General features: G+C 37.2%; 2 protein-coding genes across 3 annotated transcripts; one reads left to right on the forward strand and one right to left on the reverse strand.

The window, feature by feature from the left end:
- Positions 1-1,503: 1,503 nt before the first annotated feature.
- On the reverse strand, positions 1,504-3,397 carry LOC120490669 (uncharacterized). Of its 2 annotated transcripts, none has more exons than XM_039687996.2 (2): positions 3,167-3,397; positions 1,504-2,817 (listed from the first exon to the last, which is right to left on the reverse strand). In XM_039687996.2, exon 2 carries the CDS (start codon positions 2,707-2,709, stop codon positions 2,167-2,169), a length of 543 nt encoding a protein of 180 aa, XP_039543930.1. In that variant the 5' UTR covers positions 2,710-2,817; positions 3,167-3,397; the 3' UTR covers positions 1,504-2,166. The 2 variants fall into 2 exon arrangements, with proteins under 2 accessions (XP_039543930.1, XP_039543929.1); XM_039687995.2 differs by having other exon boundaries at positions 1,504-2,823; positions 3,167-3,396.
- A 14,948-nt stretch (positions 3,398-18,345) lies between these two features.
- Positions 18,346-21,026, forward strand: ndr1 (nodal-related 1). Its single transcript, XM_039688364.2, has 3 exons — positions 18,346-19,116; positions 19,843-20,591; positions 20,695-21,026. Exons 1-3 carry the CDS (start codon positions 18,843-18,845, stop codon positions 20,845-20,847), a joined length of 1,176 nt encoding a protein of 391 aa, XP_039544298.2. The 5' UTR covers positions 18,346-18,842; the 3' UTR covers positions 20,848-21,026.
- Positions 21,027-21,078: the final 52 nt, after the last annotated feature.

Consider the following 21,078-nt stretch of genomic DNA (forward strand, 5'->3'; position numbering starts at 1 on the left):
AGACAGAAACACATGCAGTCAGGCACATCAAATATTTGCAAGGATGGTTAATGGTTCTTGCTTGTTTTCAAAATAGAATAATTACTTTACAATTCAAAGTCACAATTCGGAGAAACATTAATTTGACAGACTCCTTAATGTGATATCATCCGTAAAAAAACAATTTCAGTGTTGAAAAATTTTAGCTTCATTTCAACAAACATCCAAATTCGCTCTTCAAGTGACAAATTTATTTTGCTTAATGAGATCAACTGAACATTAAATGCCACAGAGATATGTTATTTTCTTATCTGATGCAATGCTCAAAAGCAAAAAAGGTTTCAACAGTAATATTGAAAATTAAAGTATAATTCTATAAGGGGGTTTATTATATATATCAAGCTATAAAAAGACAGCTTTCTTTGATCATTTCTTTCAGGCAGACCTATACAGTGATTATAGAGCTTATACATCTGACCAGAAAGTGCTTTGTGCGTCAATACATTGACTGTGACTGAATAATTCAGTCACATTTTAGTAGCTGAATACAATGTTTTTGTTACAATCATTGATTTGAATACATCAGTTATGGAAAATGTGATTTAGACAAGTTATACTAAAGTTCAGAGTAAAATATAAATTCCATGGCGAGTTTTGAGTTCATAAAAAGGTTGTGAACTTTTGCTTCACGATTATCATATTCCTCCTGCAGCTGTTTGAAAATGCTAAATTATACATTATCAGAAAGCGAAGTGGAAGAGTTATCAATTATTCAGATATAGCTTTGAATGTTTGTACATGAATGGACTATGCATTTTAGACAGAAACAAAGACACAGATGCAGTGTGCTGTAATTCACTCAACTCAGAGGCAAGTATTCACTCAGTCCACAGTTTTACACTATATACAAATAATTATGTATAGGCCTAATATAAAATGTAAAAAAAAAAAAATGCAATTTCTATACATATATTAATTTTTAAAATGTATACCCTACCATTCAAAAGTATGTGGTAAGTACTTTTTTTAAAATAGAAATTAATAATAAGGAAGGATACATTAAATTGATCAAAAGTGAAATTAAAGACATTTCTAATTGTTATTTTAAACTTTCCATTCATCAAAGTATTCATTTTGGGGGGGATTTCATGGTTTTCAGATAAATAATAAGCAGCTGTTTTAAAAATGAATAAAATCTTGAGCAAATCAGCAAATTAGAATCGTTTCATATCATGTGACACTGAAGACTGGAGTAATGATGCTAAAACATCAGCTGATATTTGATAAATTACATTTAAAAATATGCACTGTAAAAATGAATGCTTTATCTAATCAAAAAAATGTGGCAACAGATTACAAGCAATATTATTAATTACATTTAACAAATTAGAATTGAGTTATAATTAATCAAATTAATTCCTTAAAAGTTAACCATTTAAAATAAGTAAAACTTACAACAACAACCAAAAAAACATAAATTTAAGTCACCATTATGGTGATCGGTGTTTTTTTTTTTTTTAAATACGGTTTTGTCCTTCAGTGATTCTGCTTGTTAACATCAGCTGTCTTCAATGTTGGCAATTTAAAATAAAGAGTTCTTAATTAATCTTTGGTTGAGGGCCGAAACACCCAGTGAAGGTTGTGTACCACCTGACGACATCTGCTCCTGGCAGAAGGCTACAGTTACCCACAAGGTAACGGAAGAAAGCACCCACTAGGTGTATGTCACAAGCAGCATTTGTGAGCCAATTGGTGAGACATTTTACCGACCCCTAACTTTTGAATAGAAGTATATTTATTTATATTTATTTTATAATGTGTTTTTTAATACATCATTATTACAGTGAAAGAGAAATAACTCTGAAATCCAAAGAGGACAGAGAGGAAAAAAAGCAATGGAAAGTCTCCTCAGGAAATCCCACCCTTTAAAAGGAAATTACAAAGGCAGATTCAGGAAAAAGACAACCCTGTATTTTCCTGTTACATTTCCTAACATAGGAAACACATTTCAAAGCATTTAAATGCATAAAAACATTTAAATAATGATACAAAAAAATGCATAAACGCATTAAAAAATGTCCAATGAAAATTCAAACAGGACAGTACTTAGAAAGCGGGAGATTGTCTGAACAGCCCAAAAATAAGCACACAAAGTGAAAACAGCTGTGCTTGTACTTGAAAGCATTGTCAAAGAGCAGAGTGTTCAAACAGGATCACCTGCGTCTGACTCACACTGGAGAGTCTGGAGGGTCGCAGGACTCCGATCCGCGAGTACACCTCTGCATCCGAGCTGGCTCCACATGATGGGTGAGGGCTGGGTGGGGTGGTGTGGATGATGGGGGGAGGCACGTAAAACACTGGCGGTGGAGGTGGAGGAGTGTGGCGGAGAACAGGTGGAGGTGGGGAGGGAAGAGAGGGGGTCACTACAGGCAGGCTGGGCTCTTTTAGATCATACTGAGCCATGTGGTAGAAGCCGAAGTATTCCAGAGCATTCCCGGCCTGAGCGACGCGGAGCCTGTGGCGCAGCAGGAGCACCCGATACAGCAATGCCAAGATCAAAAGCCCAGCCAAGACCACCCACAGCACAGCCAAACCGAGCTCAGAGTCCCAGCAAACACGGGGCAGAGTCGAGATCCCACAGGCCACGGCGGATTGATTCACAGATGATGGCTTCCTGAGAGGGACATCAGCCAAAACAATCAGGGTTCTGTCGGTACTTTCAGTGGGCATAGCTCCCGTCACTCCAGGCACGTGTTTCTCAACCACACCTGCTGTGAGAAGTGTCCGGGCAGTGGCGAATGCAGTCGACAGAACATCTGTTCTGGAGAATGTCGACTCCTAGTGCTCAATTAAAACAGCAATGGAACAGAATGAACCTTTGTGTGACTGACTGAAATATATACGTGGTTAACCTGCTGAGATCAGTCTAGTGAGCTGGCCATCCTGTGGAGATCTAAGGTCTAATATAGAATTTAATCAAAGGCTTCAGTGAGTCTTGCACACTAGAGAGCTGATGAGGCTGAGCCAATATTGAAACCATTTGTGAGGCAGTTGAGCCGTTGTGTTATATCTACAGACTTTGCAACACAGTCTAATCATTCCGTATTATGAGGTTTGCATAACTTATAACACTGTGGAAATTAAATATTTGTGCAGAAATGAAAGGTTAAATGGATTAAAAACTTACTTTTTACAGCATTCCATTGACGCCAAGTATAATGACTGAGAGTTGCGCTCTGAAAAGCATTTGTCATGGAAGGAAATTCAAAGAGAGTTCAGGAAAACATTCCACGCAGGCCTGACTGGGGATTGGCTGAACTCATTATCTCTATGGTTACAGGAAACAGGCAAAGGATGTTGGTCTGTATTGCAGAGGAATTCTTACGTGAGAGGAAAGAACAGACTCTTGCCCGAGTCCTTGTAAAACTGAGTCACATATACATGTGAAACCCATTAAATGTTGTTGACAGCTTTACAGTGCTGTTTACTTTTTGTGACTTCAACTCAAGTATTATTTTAAAGTCGAATAAAAGCAAAGAAGTGTCTCAGGTCTAAAAGCTAAAAGGTTACTGAATTGAGAAATGAAAAATCTTTTGACATATAACATAAAATCTATTTCAAATAAATGTTGTTTTGAACTTTCTATTCATTAAAAACTATTAAAAGGTTAGTTGGTCTAACGGGTTTGGGACGACATGAGGGTGAGTAAGTTTTTCATTTTTGTGTGAACTATTACAACTGCTTACAGCATTGATAATAATGAGAAATGTTTCTTCTAATGCAACAAATCAGCATATTCGAATAATTTCTGAAGGATCATGTGACACTGAAGACTGGAGTAATGATGCTGAAAATCCAGCTTTCGGAAATGAATTACATTGAAAAAAAGTTCAAATGGAAAACAGCTATTTAAAAATTGTAATAATATTTCACAACATTACTGTTTTTACTGTATTTTGATTGAATAAATGAAGGAGAGCATAAGATACTTTTTTTCCTCAAAGCATTTCCTTTCAACTCAAAGGCAAAATTAGAATTCAAGAAATCATAAATGAAAAAAATCTATATTAAAAAAATAGATAGAATCAATAATATTTTAATTATCCATCGCCCACTTTTCTTTTCATGTGTGGATGAAGAGACATCTCTGATGAAAATCAATATTTGTTTGAGTACAGTAATGTGAAGGGACAGACAGAAAAATCATAGTTAATCAAAGGACTCTTATGCAATTCGGCTATTGAAAAATGCACAGCTCAGTTGAGGATGAGGTGCAGCTCTAAAGGCTTTGTGTAGGAAGCAGTGTGCAGTTGGCATTGGCTCCTCTGTGGTCTCAGCCACCTGGAGCTCTCCTCAGGCACAGCACTGCGAGACAGATTAAAGCCACTTTACAATCACTCGTGTGTTCCCTGATGGACAGGTGGGTTAGTATGAACCCAACAATAATAAAAAAAAGCTCTCAGAGGCCACTGCGGGTTACCAGAGTTACGTAGGTGCTGCAGGACTCAGTAAGCGCATGTCAGTATCACAGCAGAGTCTAAAAACTTGCAATTGGGAGAAATAAAGTCCATTTGGAGATATAAAGACGAGATCGTTTTATTTCATTACATCTATGACAGTGTGCTCAATCTAATCTTGTCACTTCACATTACTAACCTACAAATTTCCATTTAGCCACAAGGGGTATTTATTTTAGGGGACAAAAACAGGTCCTTGCGTGAAACCATTTAGATGTTGCCCAGAAGAATAATTGTTTTTTCCTGCTATGAAAGTGAAGCAAGATTGAGTTGTTTGTCTAAATTGCTGTGGAGAAGATGCTATAGCTCTTGACACAGAATCCAATCTTTCAAATAAATAAAGAGGAAAATTGAATGGTTACTTGTAAGTGGATAATAAATAAAACTATAAGTAAAGTTTTAGAATTTGAAAACATGTAAAACAAAGAAACATTAGGATAAAAAATATTGATGATTTAGAACTACTGTAAAAAATAATCCTGTAAAAAAACGGTAAAACACTGGCAGCTGCAGTTTTTACCGTAAAAATACGGTGTGTTACTGTTTGTGAAATTAACAGCTAAATACCGTAAGGTCAATGTCAGCTACAGTATACAACTTTAATTTAGCTATATGCTCTAACACAAAAACAGTAACACACGGTATAGTAACGGTATGATGCTGGCAACCACAGCTGCCAGTAGTTTACCGTTTTTTACAGGATGTTTTTTTTACAGTGTAGGTCTGTAGTAAGCAAATTTGTCACAATGACCATGACAATGAACATTTCATACTTTCAAGTGATCCTAACTTATATTATAAAATAATATTATTACGTCATACATCAAATAGACTGATGTAATTCTAATTTTCAAATGGACATAACTGGAAGATCAGTGAGGGAATTCAGTTGTGCGTTGAATTCATTCACTCATTGTGAGGTTGAAAGAATGTTGCTAATTTTTGAATATTTTCGACGGACTTAAATAGAAACCTGTTAACCAGAGTCATTTTACGTGAATTGGACGTGATTGCCTGCGGATAACACTGGTACATGGCCTAACAAAATTATATCTGATTAAAACCGCACAACTTTTCAACTGGATTTTAAATTATCGCACGTTTAATTGTTCGATATAAGCCCTGAAAAGTGGAACATACTGAATACTAAGACAATAAAAAATCATTTAAATTGCACACATAGACATACATGAAATAATAAAGGTTCTTTATTGGCATTGATGGTTCAATGAAGAAGCTTTAACATTCATGGAACAGTTCGATTGCACAAAAGCTTCTTTATAGTGGACAACTGTTCTTCAGAAAATTAAAAAAAACTTCTTTAAGAATGCAAAAATGGTAAATCTATATGGCATCGCTGTAAAACGCCCCTTTTGGAACGTTTATTTTAAAAAGCGTAAAACGTTATTATTCTGAAAATTGAATTCGACGTGTAATCAGAAAAATGCTTAAATGGAAGCGTTTTCACCTACCCTATCTCACGACCAATTCGTACGAATTCGTACGAGTGATTCAAAAGTGGCTAATTCGTACTAATTCATACGACCTCACTCGTACGAATTTGTACGATTTGTCTAAACCCACGTGACGGTTATGTTTAGGGGCGGGGTCAGGGGTAGGTCATTTGTACGAATTCATACGAATTGGCTAATTCGTAAAATATTGAGGTCGTATGAATTGTTACGAATTAGCCACCTCGTAAAATTTGTACGAATTCCCGTGAGATTGTAGAGCTATCAGACCTCTGGACCTCAGTGTATCTTCTAGTGAAGCATGTGATGCCTGAACAATGGTGCTTGAGCTGATGCTCTCTGCTCTGACTGACGCACATCATGTCTCTTATCACAGACCGACACTAATTCCAAGCTCTCCGTCCTTCTTCAGAAAGTAAGTTGTGACCAGTTCATCACAAACCATGCGGAACATTACAATTTGTGTATCATAGTGTAGGTTTACAAATGTATGCAAGAGAACATTTCACTTAAAACTACACCCATCAGAGTTTTTAAGTGTTGGACATCATAAATCCATTATCACTGCGAGTGTGTGTAAAGAATAGCGTTTTGATCAGTGGTGGTTGCAGTATTGAGATGTCACTTCACATCCAAACAACTCTCCTCATGCATTTTTTATAGTTCAGCTGAGCAAGATTTCATCCCAAGGAGAAGATGGATATACTCAGAACAACATGGTGTTGTCAAGGCTGGAGTGCTATGAAGCAGCATATGCCCAGGGGCTCATGGGAGTTATCTGTCAGATCATCTTAATACACAGAGATGGTCAGGACAAATGTCATCCAGATATCACCTCTAGACACAGGCTAACCCGTCGGCACAGGCTGTTTGAAAAAAAAAAAAATGCCTGCCTTTTCCCAGCAACTCAAACCACATGAGCAACATTCACAACCTTTACAACACAGAGAGGAACTCACTCTAACACAGTCTCATCCCAAGAAGTCATATAACTGACGTCTTTTGACCATACGTAAACATCCGCCTTTAGGGTACCCTTAAACGTCGGTTACATGACGATCCCGGGCCGTCATACAACTGACGCTTTACCTTTAACGTCGGTTAGGCGACGGGGTAGCTTTAGGGGTAGGTTTAGGTCTAGAGTAGGGTTAGGATCCGATAACGTCATCTAACCGACGTTTAAGGGTACCCTAAAAAGGCGGATATTGACGTATGGTCACAAGACACAAACTGAGGGGAAAGACTGGAAAACTTTGCAGTGATTCTGTATGCTCAAGTCAGCACACACTGTAAAAAAAGGTGAGTAACACTTTACTTGAAGGGGTGTGCATAAGACTAACATGACACCTTGACATAAGTTTTATGCATGTTTATGACAACTGTCATTAAGTGTCTTTCGCTCAATAAGGACATTTTTAATGCAAATATGACATTGTTTGAGATGTCTTTGTTATCTTAACATAAACCGATACATCATAACCTGTCAGTGTCTTTGTCATGACAACTGTCATTTTACCAACACTGCAGCGAACCTACAGATGTGTACTTCATTTGATGCAATTCATGGTACGTTCTTGAGGCCCCCGTACACGGACTTGTCAGTGAAGAATAAGAGAAAAGAGGCCGCTATGAGATTGAAGGGACTCTTGATGCTGAAGAGGGAAAGAGGGAAGTGCAATTTGAAATATTTGGTGGTAATCAGCTCTCTTTGATATGAAGATACCAGCATGTGGAGATTTTTTTTTTGGACATGTCTACATAGCAGCCCACTGATGGGCACTTCAGAGAGCCCAAGCCGTGAACTGCAGACGTGGATCTCACTCAGTCGCATGACCTCAGTGATTTGCCCTGGCGTTTAATGAAGCCCCTGGTCCAAAGAAAGCTGGTTCAATCGCCTCCACGCACCCGCTCATAAATATTTATCTCATCAGTGACAAAAGGATTTTCTCACTATCATTATGTCCTTTGTAAGTCAAATAGAAATGGTGGTGTGTGTGTGAGAGAGAGAGAGAGAGCAGTTCTCAACTTTTGTCATTTAAAAATTGAGTAGAGAAGTGATTTCTGACCTCCAAACTACTGTAATGCCATCAAAATGTATGTGTGAAATTTCTTATTGCAAATACAACCTAAATACTGAGAATATTACAATACTATAATCATTAATTGCATGTACAGTGGGGTCCAAAAATCTGAAACCACCAGTGAAAATATGTCTATTTAGCATTTTTCCTAATTTCATATTTTTGGTCAATGTCACAAAAGAAATGATACATCTGTATATCAATATCTGCAGTTGTAATCGAAATTATTCAACCCCCATTCCAAATCAGGTTTATTAGCAAAATGTACAGAATTTCAGCTGTTGGCAATGAACAAATCATACAAAAGTAATTGAAATGGCTCGACACAACAAATGTTTCAAGTGGTTCCCCCAAATTCAACTGAAAATGCAACTTTCAATGACTTCTGCATTCTCAGAATGATTCAACTCCCTGAAAAGAATCCCTCACAACAGCTCGAATCTGCAAAACAGGTGTTGTCTCATGCACATCTCATGCAGCTAATCAAGTTCAATTAGTACCACTGTAGTTGAGGTCACGAAAAATATTTATGACACAGTTATAATGGCCTCATGACAGCCAATGTCAAAGCCAACCACATGACAGTTTAACTTAATTTTATGTCAAGATGTCATGACAAAGACACTGACAGTTTATGATGTTATGGTTTATGTGATGTCATAACAAAGACATCTTAAACAATGTCATCTTTACATTCAAAATGTCATTAGAGCGAATGACACTTAATGACAGTTGTCATAAACCTTACTTCATATTCAAGACACATGTCATGAAAAGGGGTTTGTAAAACTTTACAAAAGCAACAGATTGCATGACTTTTAGATTTAGATTATGTATCTTATGAAGAATTCAGAAATTTTCTTTTAGAATGATCATTTTTATTGCGCTTGTATATTTAAGTTCAGTAATTTCACTTAAATGACAATAAAATTACCTATTAATTTTCATTTAAGTGAAATAACTGAACTTAAATATACTAGCTTTCTCAACAGAGAAACAACAGAGATGTGTTGTCTCATGCAGCTAATCAAGGGCTTCATTTTTGGTCAATCTTCCACTGGATCTTGACTCACATCCATCTGTTACCGGAAGCCGATTACAGTTTATAAAGTTATAAATATGATTATTTTTCTTACAAAAACCCATCGCTTCACTTCAGAAGGCCTTTATTAACCGACTGGAGTCATACGAATATATTTTATAATGGAGGGATGTGCTTGTTTGGGCTTCAAAATCTAGCATCCACTCCCAATATAAAAGTTGCAATAAGCAGGATATTTTTTTAAAATATAACTCTGAATGTGTTTGGATGAAAAGAAAAAAAAAGTCACATACATCTAACTTAACACGTAAATTATGGGATCATTAAAATATTTGGGTGAACTTAAGTTTAAGACAACAATTACACAACTTCAACATTTCTCACATTATAACAGTTTATTTGCTATAGTTTAGAAAATGGTAATAAAATATGACAAGAAGGTTCAATACCAATTGTTCAGTCTATGGTGCAAAAAGGTTGCATTAGCCATTAAAGAAGAAAAACATGGCCAGGTCAAAGTGTCAGAATAATTTTTGGCCCCAATTTTTTAGAAATGTTACTGTTAGTCGAATGTAAGAAGACTTTTTGGGTAAAATATGTCACAGATTACTTTATTTTGGTATATATCCTCACTTACACAAATTAACTATAGTGTCCTGCACCCACTATAATTTTTTTTTTATCTGATGTCTGAATAATTTTTGGTTTGACTGTATATGGAAACACCCTTAAAATGATGCACCAAACAAATCCACTGCATTTAAATCCTTCACACAAAGTCCAAAATCCATCGAATTTGCCTAACTTATTCACAGGTCAGTTCCTCTAAACACAGCTGGACATGTAATGGATGATAATCAGACATTAGAGCAAATGGATCATTTTCGCAGAAGCTCATGGACACCATGTCAAATTCTTTATGAGGTTTCAGAACTCATCAGAGGTATTTAATAAGAGCATTCATTAAACAGATATTAAATACTTAATAGGCATAGAATGCTGTGTGGAAGGCCACTTAATCCGGGCCTAAAAAGGAAAGCAATTTCCATATTCAGAACTTATGCCCAAAGGTCACACTCTAAACCTCTCTGGAGATGTCCTGTGTCACAGAGGCAAGAGTTCACACATTGACATTTCATCCAACAGTAATACCTTTAAAATGAGACATTTTTAAGAAAAGAGAATACTTTAGAAAATAAAAAGGGCAAAATAGTCTATTAAATTATAATTGTAATGCACTTTTGTTGGAGATAATAATAAAATTTGACCTGTTAAAACACATGTGCCAATTACTACCAAAACACCAATTATGGCTCACAGGTCAACAGATACACAACAATACAAATCATTTTGTCAATCGCCATGAGAGTTTGACATTTAGCTTGCCCAACACACGTAACCCCATGCCTCGCTTTAGCACAAACACTGTAATGATTAACAAGTGCAAAACAATTATGCTATTATTTCACAGACTAAAGAAACTTTTATAATGGAGCCGAGCCACATATGCATAGGCCAATCTGTCTAAGCGTATTTGACACTGAATGTTCACAAGTGTGATGTTTGGCATGTTTGCACATTGTGATCAGCAATTATATATCAAGGTGAAAGACCTGCAATACTAAAATCATTCTTCCCATTAAGCAAATGACAATTCTTCTTGATTGGCGGCTTATTATGCACCTAATTTGCAACTCTCCTAATTGGCTGCCCAAAGAAACACTGAAAAATGTAAATGGAATGACTAACATGGTAACTGCTCATCACCGAATCAGTTTCAAGATAATTATAACACTTCTATCAGCCTGTTCATTGGCCTGGAAGAAAGAGTAGCTAAATCTGATATCCACTCACAGAAGAGAGTCAAACACACCAATTTCACTTAGGCTGAACTCTTCTTCTTCTAAACATAAAATAAAAAAACAAATATGAAGGCAAAACAGAACAATATAGATGGCATTTAAAATAGTGTTGTCATTTTGAAATAGTTATTATAACATGGATAATCCCGACTCTAAATTCTGAGCCGTGTTCGAAGCAGTAACATGCAGATCCGTTCACACCTGTGACCATACGTTCATTAACGCACCAAGCTGATGCTTGGCAACCATAAACTCCCGCTGTTAGGAGAATGATTAGGCTATACTTGGCAGTAAAGCGATGTATTTATCATTGAGCTCTCAGCTCTACAATCCTAACTTCAATCTAAATCTAGAAGGCTAATTTTTTCCATCAGGAATGTCCAACTTTCATGTTTTGTTCTACAGCATTGATCAAATGTGAATTTTCAAGCAGTTTGTTTTAAATGAAGCAGTTTTGTCTTCATGTACTTGTTAGCAACAGGCAGCTGCAAAAATCACAATTTGACCGTGATTATTCATATTGTAGAACTGATATTGGTGCTTGAAAGGGCCATTAAACAAAATAAGGGCACAAAACACATTTCTGAGCGAAGTAGTCCTGCCTCTAACAAAACCAATTCATCATGACACATTGAAAGTCTAAAATGAAAGAAGTTCACACATCCTGAGAGGATTTTATCAGTTTTGTTTACCAAACCATACTTTCAATATCACTTAAAGTCAAGCTTGAGTAACCTGATTCTTGAAATGTTTTGATATACTCGTAATATAAAGAGCTATTGTGTACCAGCCAACTCCAACAAACTGTTGAAGTCACTGGGATAAATATTCTCACAAACCATGTAATTGTTCTTTTCCTCTGGTGAATTTTTTCAGGTGTATTTTTAAGGTGGGTGTACAGAGTGTTTGAGTGATCACGGGACCATAAACTAGCGCAAACAGCTTGACACGCTGAGATTGACCAGCATCATCAATGTCTTGCCAGATCAAGCGTAAACCCAGAAATCCCCATGAGGTTGAAAGAAGACAGGATTCAGTTGCTGTCTTTTGACTCGAGCACAAGTTCGTTGGGTTGACCAGATATATTGCACAATGCTAGTGAAATCCATTTGATATATAGCCATTCATTTTCTTGAGAATTTCTGTTTTTCTCCCTCTGTTTTAAAGGAGGTTCTGCAAGGTTTATTTATATAGCAAATTGGTAATTCAGTGCTTTACATAGAATAAATTAAAACAATCAAAACAAATAATAATTAAAAAATAGATTAGAATAAAAAAATAAAATAAAGTACAGTACAGTAAAAACAGTCGGACAAACTAGTGGCACAGCTCTCATTCAGTAAATGCTAAACAGATGTGTTTTCAGTCTGGATTTGAATGTGACTATTGGAGCATATCTGATCTCTTCTGGAAGCTGGTTCCAGCTGCGGCTGGCATAATCGCTAAAAGCAGACTCTCCGTGCTTAGAGTGAACCCTTGGTATTTCTAGCTGATGTGATCTTAATGATCTGAGCGATCTGTTGGGTTTATATTCAGTGAGCATATCTGCAATAAATTGAGGTCCTAGCCCATTGAATGATTTATATAAAAGTAATAATACTTTAAAATCAATCCTGGGAGCCAGTGTAAAGACCTGAGGACTGGTGTGATATGTTCATATTTTCTGGTCCTGCTCAGAATCCTGGCAGCTGCGTTCTGTGTGAGATGCAACTGTCTTATGGTCTTTTTAGGAAGTCCATTACAATAATCCACCCTGCTGGTAAAAGCATGCCCAAGTTTCTCTAAGTCTTGACTGGAAACAAAGCATCTAATTCTTGCAATATTTTTCATATGATAGTATGCTGATTTAGTTATTGCTTTGACATGACTACTGAAAACTAAGGTCTGACTCTAGAGACACCAAGATTCCTGATTTTTAGTTATTAGACCGCTAGAGGGAAGGTATGCGTTCACCTTAAGAACTTCATCTTTGTTTCCAAATGCAATGACTTCAATTTTGTCTTTGTTTAACTGGAGAAAGTTTTGGCACATCCAACTGTTTACTTCATCAATGCATTGGCACAGGGCTGTAATTGCCACTCTCATTCGGGATCTCTCACTCACTTCCTGTTTCTTTCACTTTCAGTCTGGTAGTGTTGTGTTGTATTAGTCTGTTTGTATATACACATTTATTCCATGTATACATAGTGTACTCCTTTAATAAATACATCATATTTATTTGAGTGACTGTCTCGTGCACATTTCAAAGTCCCTTTAATGTTGCGATCAAAGCTACCTGCTTTACAAATGTATTGATTAAGGGCATTGTTATGGAACAGAAAAGTTCATTCTCGTGGCCAGAGGAATAGCTTCTCTTGAAAGTCTATAAAGGAGGATAATTTTGTGAGGTTTTGATGGAGAACGAATGGTCAGGTTTGCGGGACAAGCAAATGATTCGATCATAATAGATTATCCTGACAATCTATCTATTTTAGACAATTGACATATTAATATTTCATCATAATTCTTGTGATTGATTATTGATAGTAAAATTGTTTGTTGCATCCAATCATTCATACAGAACATTGCCAACTTATTTACTTACGGATAATTTTATAATTTGTAGGTGATTCCCGATTCCTCTTTTTGATTAGTTATTAAAATGACATTCCCTGTCTCTGAGGTAAAAGAGCTAATCCCGAGATTTCCTACAACAGAGATCATTTTCTCAGTGACAGACGTGGCGCACACAGCTGTTATTGGGGAGGTTATGAGATGACTGCAATCAAACTGAGAGAAGATCTGTCATTTCCAGCCGCTAAGGATGCTCTTACCTTGCCCCTCGGCTGATTGATGTCATCGCAGACGATGATAATGAATGCCAACTAAATAACTTCAGATATTCACATTATCCATTTCCATCGGCTGCAGCAATGTGTCCTGTGTATTGGAAGAAAACAGACAGGAATGTATAAATGCTATTTTTCTATTGCCTTTATCAACAAGATACTTTTCTCAATTGCAATATGCAATCATGTAGTCAAAAATGACCTTTTTAAAGTAAAACATTTTTAAATGACCTAGTATTAAAATAAGTTAAAAATTCTCAGAAAAAAGGATGTCAGTGTATTACAACAAAGCGGTATTTCTTTTTTGATTATTTCTCAATTGCTGTTCCACAGTCTCCTCCACAAATTATAAAAGTAAAATAGACAGCGGAAAACCTTTGGGAAACAATACGCAGTCAGATTGTTCAATCAGAAAAAAATCTTAAATGAAGATTTCTGTGTCATTTCTCAGCAGGCTTTTCAAACATGTTGTATTTTCAGCATTTGACGTAAGCATTGCCCAACTTGAGGACAAGAGTCTTTCTTGGATTTAACTCTAAATTTAAGACTGTCAACGCCAATCAGATCAAAATTTGTTGACAAGGAGAAATGGATACAGCTCTGCAGCATGATAAACCAGACTGACAGTTTATCCAAGAAAGCCTAATTCATATCTCCTAAGCCTCTTCCGCTCAAAAGAATGTTTATTTCTATATTTATTCCCACATTCAACAGTAGAAATATTTCTATCCAAAGCTGCGGTGTGGTGGTGCAAAATAAGAGATAAGGCGCTGTGCTGATGCATCACCCACTTCTGTGGTGCACACACACATCACAAACACACTTCAACCTTCAGAAAGTAAACCCTGTTATCTGCCGAACATTCATGCCGCTTTTTGAGTACAGAAAAGTAACCTCAATTTACGCACTGGGACTAAAGATATTTGTCTGGACGTGACATAAGGGTTCTTGAAATCTTTGATTTAAAACATCATAGGAAGGTTGGAGAAGAGTTCCAATTTGTGGAGATGTACACCTTTTAAATGAAAGGAAATGCCTTTGATCTTAAAAATAACCCAATCACTTTCATCTATGGGATGCAACCTTTGTTTACACATGTCACCAATTTCTGTAACTCAAAGCTAACTGTTATGAAATGACCAATCGGTTTCAGATTGCGGGATCTTTTGAGAAAGCTGACAATTCTAGTTCAGGGGTTTTCAAACCTTTTATTGCCACCGGTCCCAATTTAGGACGAGCCCTTTTGCAAGGGACCCCCTTCCTAAAACATAAAGATAGATATACATTTTCATCTATATTTTCATCAAACATAAATACCGGCCAAATGTTTGGGGTCAGTTTTTTTTAAATATACTTTGCTTTTAATCCACAAAGATGCATTAAATAAATCAAAAGTGACAGTAAAGGCTTTTACACTGTAACAAAACATTTCTATTTCAAATAAATGCTGTTCTTTTGAACTTTCTATTAATCAAAGAATCCTGAAACAATTTATCAGCCTTGGTGAGCATAATAGATCTCTTTAAACCATTAACATTTTCTACTGCCCGCACACATTTTAACAGTAATGCATACAGTAAAAAAAGAGAGAAAAGATTATAAAAGCGCTTAAAACAATATCTGTAAAATATTTACTTTGTATTAAGTTGCCACTGAATCTTTCTTTGCCCTTCATGAGAGTACTGTTAGATGTAAACCTGAGGAGAAAACTGTTCTTAATATACAGTCAATGTTATAAATATTTATAATTAAAAAATTTAATTTGACAATGACAATTTATTTATATTTTTATATTATATTTAGAACCTTTCCATTGACATCCCCTCCTTTTTCCAACAGAATTTATTTTTGATCCTCACAACAATGGCAATTTTTCCAAAAACAGTTTGGACATTTTGATCTATGATACTTCATTTGAGTCTCTGAATCACGGAACAGCACTGAAATGCAGCAGCAAGTGTTTAGAAGTGAGCATTTTGGTCAAATTTGTAAAATCAAATAAATAAACACTCATAATACTGTCCCAGAGGCAAATACTCTATTTCTGTCAATTCCAGCTGCCGTGAAAATCTTGATGTTTACCCGGCAAATTCAGAGTGGCACATGGCTGGCTGTAATACAGAGAAAATGACAAGATTCCTGACCATAATAGTGCAAACTAAAGAAAAGCATTTACTCAGCTTTTCTAATAAAAGCATTGATAAAGGATCATCTATGACCCACACCAACAATAAAGATGCATGAAAGTGGATTCTGTAAACGGTTGGAAATGTAGCTAATATAATAATAAACGAAAACTTAAATATCTTTTGTGCTTTTTCAGGAAGAGTTAAAGGTACGGTACATGGATTGTGAACCTGAAGTCATATTGACCTGTCCATGGTTAAAATGAAATCAAAGTGTCCGTATTGGAGCACATTGTGGTGTGGGATTCAAGCCCCTAACAACAATGATCTTTGTCAGCATATAGTCCTGCCTCCAATGTTGCTAGGACAAAAAGTATAAAGAAAAGCGTACTTTCTGAGCTATTTCTGTGCTTTCGTGTCCCTGCAATTTCTGCTATCAGACTGATAAAAAAAGCCATTCCTAGCGAACAATGTCAGGACTGAGGTTTAATGAGAGACGCTGATTCATCTATGGATTCCTGGCAGTGCAACCAAATTAAAAAGAGATAGCTTTGAAGGTGCTTAAAGACTATCTGTTTATCTCCTATACTGAGATATGTGAGACGCATGACATCCAGCCAGCTTTGAAAGTGCCAGGTCTGGCAAGAATTAGTAAATAATAATAATAAAGACTCATATTATCTGCTCTTTGATAATGAGGAGTTTATTAAACCACAAAAAAAAAAAAAAAAAATTCTTTGCAGCAAAGCATTAGTTACACTAACCATCACCACCTATTTATCATGGTATATGCATTCAAAGGTGCAGTCAGTCTGTTGACAGAGTGATCTCTCCAGCTGCTGTAAAGACAGAGACAGCATCTGCCTGAATCTTAATCAAATAGCACCATCTCACTGCATTTAAGTTGGTATCAAAGGCTTATTTCAAATGCAGGTGCTTCGCTGGACAGAGGGTAATTATCCCCATTATTCAAATGACACAAAGGCAGGCCCTTTCATATTTCATGGCCTTTTTGTTTTTTGTTGCCATCCCTAACGCAAGTGAGCACTTTTCTTCCAGTGCCACACAAAAGGCTTGATTCTGTTTTCCTTCTCGATGCTCCCTTTTTTCCCCTACCGGAGAGTCCTGAGGTCTCTGTTTTGCAAACCGATTCACAGCAATCAGGGTCTCTGGCGATTAATTAGGCTGTCTGCCCAAAGCAAGGCATGTCTGTCACAACAGGTCAGCATCACCAATAGTTCTACCATATTATACCACACGTACACAAGCAATCAATAGCAAACATATTGATCTTGATATATGGCAAAAATGAGCAATAGACCACTAAACAGCTACCTTAGACAGACAGGCAGACAGAAAGACAGACAAACTTGATGGATGGATGAATGGATGGACGGACGGACAGACAGATAGATAAGATAGAAGGCAGAAAAGATAGATAGTCGACTAGACAGACAGATATGGATGGATGGATTATTATGGTTCAAATGCATGGCAGAAAAAGAGCATGCTAGAAAGCTATATACAGGCAGACAGACAGACAGACAGATGATATTAAGACACACGATACACAAAAATTAACCACAATTTCACAAAATTTGCAATGCTATGCGATCTGACACTTATTAGCATCAAATGGCTAAATATGTGGGAGGAAGGCCCAGTGCCAATTTCTGTCGTGCTTATTATCAGTGTTACAATGTGTGAGATTGCCACTGACATTCACAGCTGGTCTGCTTCAATTCTGTGACGAAAAATAATGTGTGTGTGTGTGTGTGTGTGTGTGTGTGTGTGTGTGTGTGTGTGTGTGTGTGTGTGTGTCGTCATATGAATCTCACCTGAGCGCTCAGAATTAGCACAAAGCTTGTCAACAAATCACACGGGTAGTGTCAGGAGAAATTAGTGACGCAAGGATGAACAGTCGATATTTTAGTACCCTACAGAGAAAATCTTTGAGCTTTATCACTTTGTTAACGATTTGGCAAATCATTTTCGAAAGTCAAGGAAGGTAGAAAAAGACTTTGAAGGTAGCGCCCCCTGTTGTATAAGATGCTTCAATACATCTGGAAAGAAAGAAAGAAAGAAAGAAAGAAAGAAAGAAAGAAAGAAAGAAAGAAAGAAAGAAAGAAAGAAAGAAAGAAAGAAAGAAAGAAAGAAAGAAAGAAAGAAAGAAAGAAAGAAAGAAAGAAAGAAAGAATTGTCTGTGGGGTTCTATGGTGCTTATCAAACATTCGGCTGGTTATCAAATATTGGCAGGAAATATTCGGTTCAGTCAGATTTCTTTTGGTAATGCATTTAACATTTCTTTGGTCATATGGTAATGGCTATAAAGTTACGAATATGAATAATGTCTATGAATAGGCTACAAAAAAATAATAATAATAATAATAATAATTTATAAATACCATATAGCTACCTAGCTATATAAAAAGATAGCCTATCTAAAAGATTGCCTAGGCTATTTTGGCCACACTAAATTCCCAATGACATACTATGTTCTTCAGCATGGAAAGAGACATTGCTTCCTCTATTTCATTTAAACTAATAAATAATTCAGTATTTGGGGTGTTTTTCTCCTTTTAATCAAATGGACATTGATGAACAAAATGTAGTCCACTAATATTATTGTTTAAGTACACTTTCAAAAGGACCTTCAATACACAGCGGTTGAGGAGAAGAATTAATGTTTTCACACCCGTTGACGCACAAAAGACTGCTGGTTTCGATACACGACGACCCAGGGACATTTATGGATCACAAGGACACTTCAAAGACCCAAAGGACCTCACAGACCATCAAAAGACTTCAAGTTTCTATAAGTAAATTAAGATGGCCTGGCAGCACTCATGACACTCACTTTCCAGGGGACGGTGAAGGAGCAGGATCTCAGAGACAGGCTATTCCTCTGCGTGGTGGATCTTAAGCTAGATTTGACATGAGGTGGTTTATCTGCGGGGTCCTGAGCGCAGTTCTCACGCTGGTGAACTCCACTGTGTCCTTTCCCGGATTCCACGAAGCGTTGAGGAATAGGATGCGAGCACCTGGGACGAGCGGCGGAGGTCAGGCGGGTCAGAGCCGACACACCAGCAGGTATCCGCTCTACATGATGCACCTCTACCGGACCTTTCTGACCGGAGACGACAAACAAACCAGCCACGAAAACCCAGCTCTTTACGAGTCCGATTCGGTCTTGAGTCTCTTCGCCAAAAGTGAGTACCCAATACATTTTATTTTTCTTTTTTTTCTTTTTTTTATCTTTAGGCTAAATTAATTTGAAACATTTTGTAGCCTACATTAGGCTTTTTCAATAGGGTAGTCAATGCCCATATTTCCCCCTAATTTTTAGATGTTTCAGACATATAATAAATTGAAAAAACAATTTTCTATAAACAAAGATGAAATATAGCGACAGGCTACTGCATTCGCGATCAAAACATTTACGTATCGCCAAACGGAATTTTTTTAAATGCTTCTTACAGAACAAGTGTGATACCAGTAAAATAATAATAATAAAACAATGTGGGAAAAAATAGCACATTTATTTCGTAAGTAGCCGTGTAAGTTAGCCTATATGTAAAGTTAGCCGCCGGTCATTATCGCAAAACAAATCTCTTCAGGTTAATAGCCTACAAGACCCCCGGGGACAATAATTTGATAGGTAGTAGTTTAGCTGGTTCTAAGCTATAGCCAAGTCACGTAGCCTATGTTTATTAGTTTGCGTGTGTATTAGCTGCAAGACGTCTGTTTCAAAGTGGCTTGGGCAGCAATACACATCTCAACAATAAGAACATTCTGCTTTATTAATTGCTTGTCCCGAATATACCCATGTGTGAAAACATCCTTTAAGATAATTAAGCACCACACTTATCCTTTCTAGACTGTTTAACTAACTGTCCCTCGACTGGTAACTAATTTCTTGTCCAAATATTTTTCAGGGTGCCATCAGGTTGGTGACAAATTAGCCGTGACATTTGACATGTCCTCCATATCAGCAAGCGACGACGTCCGGCGGTCTGAACTTCGCATTCGCCTTCCAGAATTCACCTCTGAGATTGCGGTGGATATCTATCATGAATCCAAACAAGAGTGTGAACGAAGCCCCTGTGACGAAGTACGCCTTCACCTGGGCAGTGTGAAAGCCAACCCAAGTGACCAAACCTCCCATTCCTCTTGGAGGATCTTCAACATCACAGCACTCCTCAAGTACTGGTTGCACCAGGGTGAGAGCGTTCCCTCGGAGGAACCCGTCCAGATGTCTTCAAGTGCTGAGAAAGAGGGGCACCAGAGTTTCCAGCATCTTACAGCCAACAGGGTCATGATGGTGGTTTACTCCAAGCAGAACCAGGCAAAGACGTCCACCCTCATCCAGACTGCGGAGCACTCAAAGTATGTCGCTCTAGACCGGACCGGTGGTGGAAGTGAACCTGTGCCTCGGCGGCACAGGAGGAACCACAGGGCTGGCGACAGAGTGCGAGACGCAGCAGCTAGCATGAATCCAGGTGTTTCGCAAGAAGGGGAGAAGAAACCTCTCTGCAAGAAGGTAGACATGTGGGTGGACTTTGATAAGATAGGCTGGAGCGACTGGATCGTTTATCCAAAGCGCTACAATGCCTTTCGATGTGAAGGTAACTGCCCTACACCCGTTGACGAGACCTTTACTCCAACCAACCATGCCTACATGCAGGTACAAATCTTTTTAAACCTTTGATATAGATGTGATTATTGCTTTAAAAACTTTTCTGTTTGCTAGATTAACTGACTAACATTTGTTGTCTTGTCATTTGCAGAGTCTTTTGAAGCTGCACCACTCAGACCGCGTCCCATGCTTGTCCTGCGTACCCACCCGTCTGGCTCCTCTCTCCATGCTCTACTATGAGAACGGCAAGATGGTCATGAGACACCATGAAGGGATGGTTGTAGCAGAATGTGGCTGCCACTGAGTCTCCAAATCCCAAATGAACTCAACACTAGCACTTTGGATATGCTCCTCAAACCCGGACAAAAAAACATATTTAAGCACAAATCTAAATTGTTTTCATTTGTACAGTATATTCACTTGAATTAATCAAGGCATCTGGATTACTTTTTGAAAGCTTTGTGTGTTTACCTAATTTGTAAATAGTAGATTATGTAAATTAGCAAATGTAATAAAATGTTTTCATAATGGTTAT

Source organism: Pimephales promelas, chromosome 19 (genome assembly GCF_988280905.1).
Source record: "Pimephales promelas chromosome 19, fPimPro1.hap1.1, whole genome shotgun sequence".
NCBI lineage: Eukaryota > Metazoa > Chordata > Actinopteri > Cypriniformes > Leuciscidae > Pimephales > Pimephales promelas.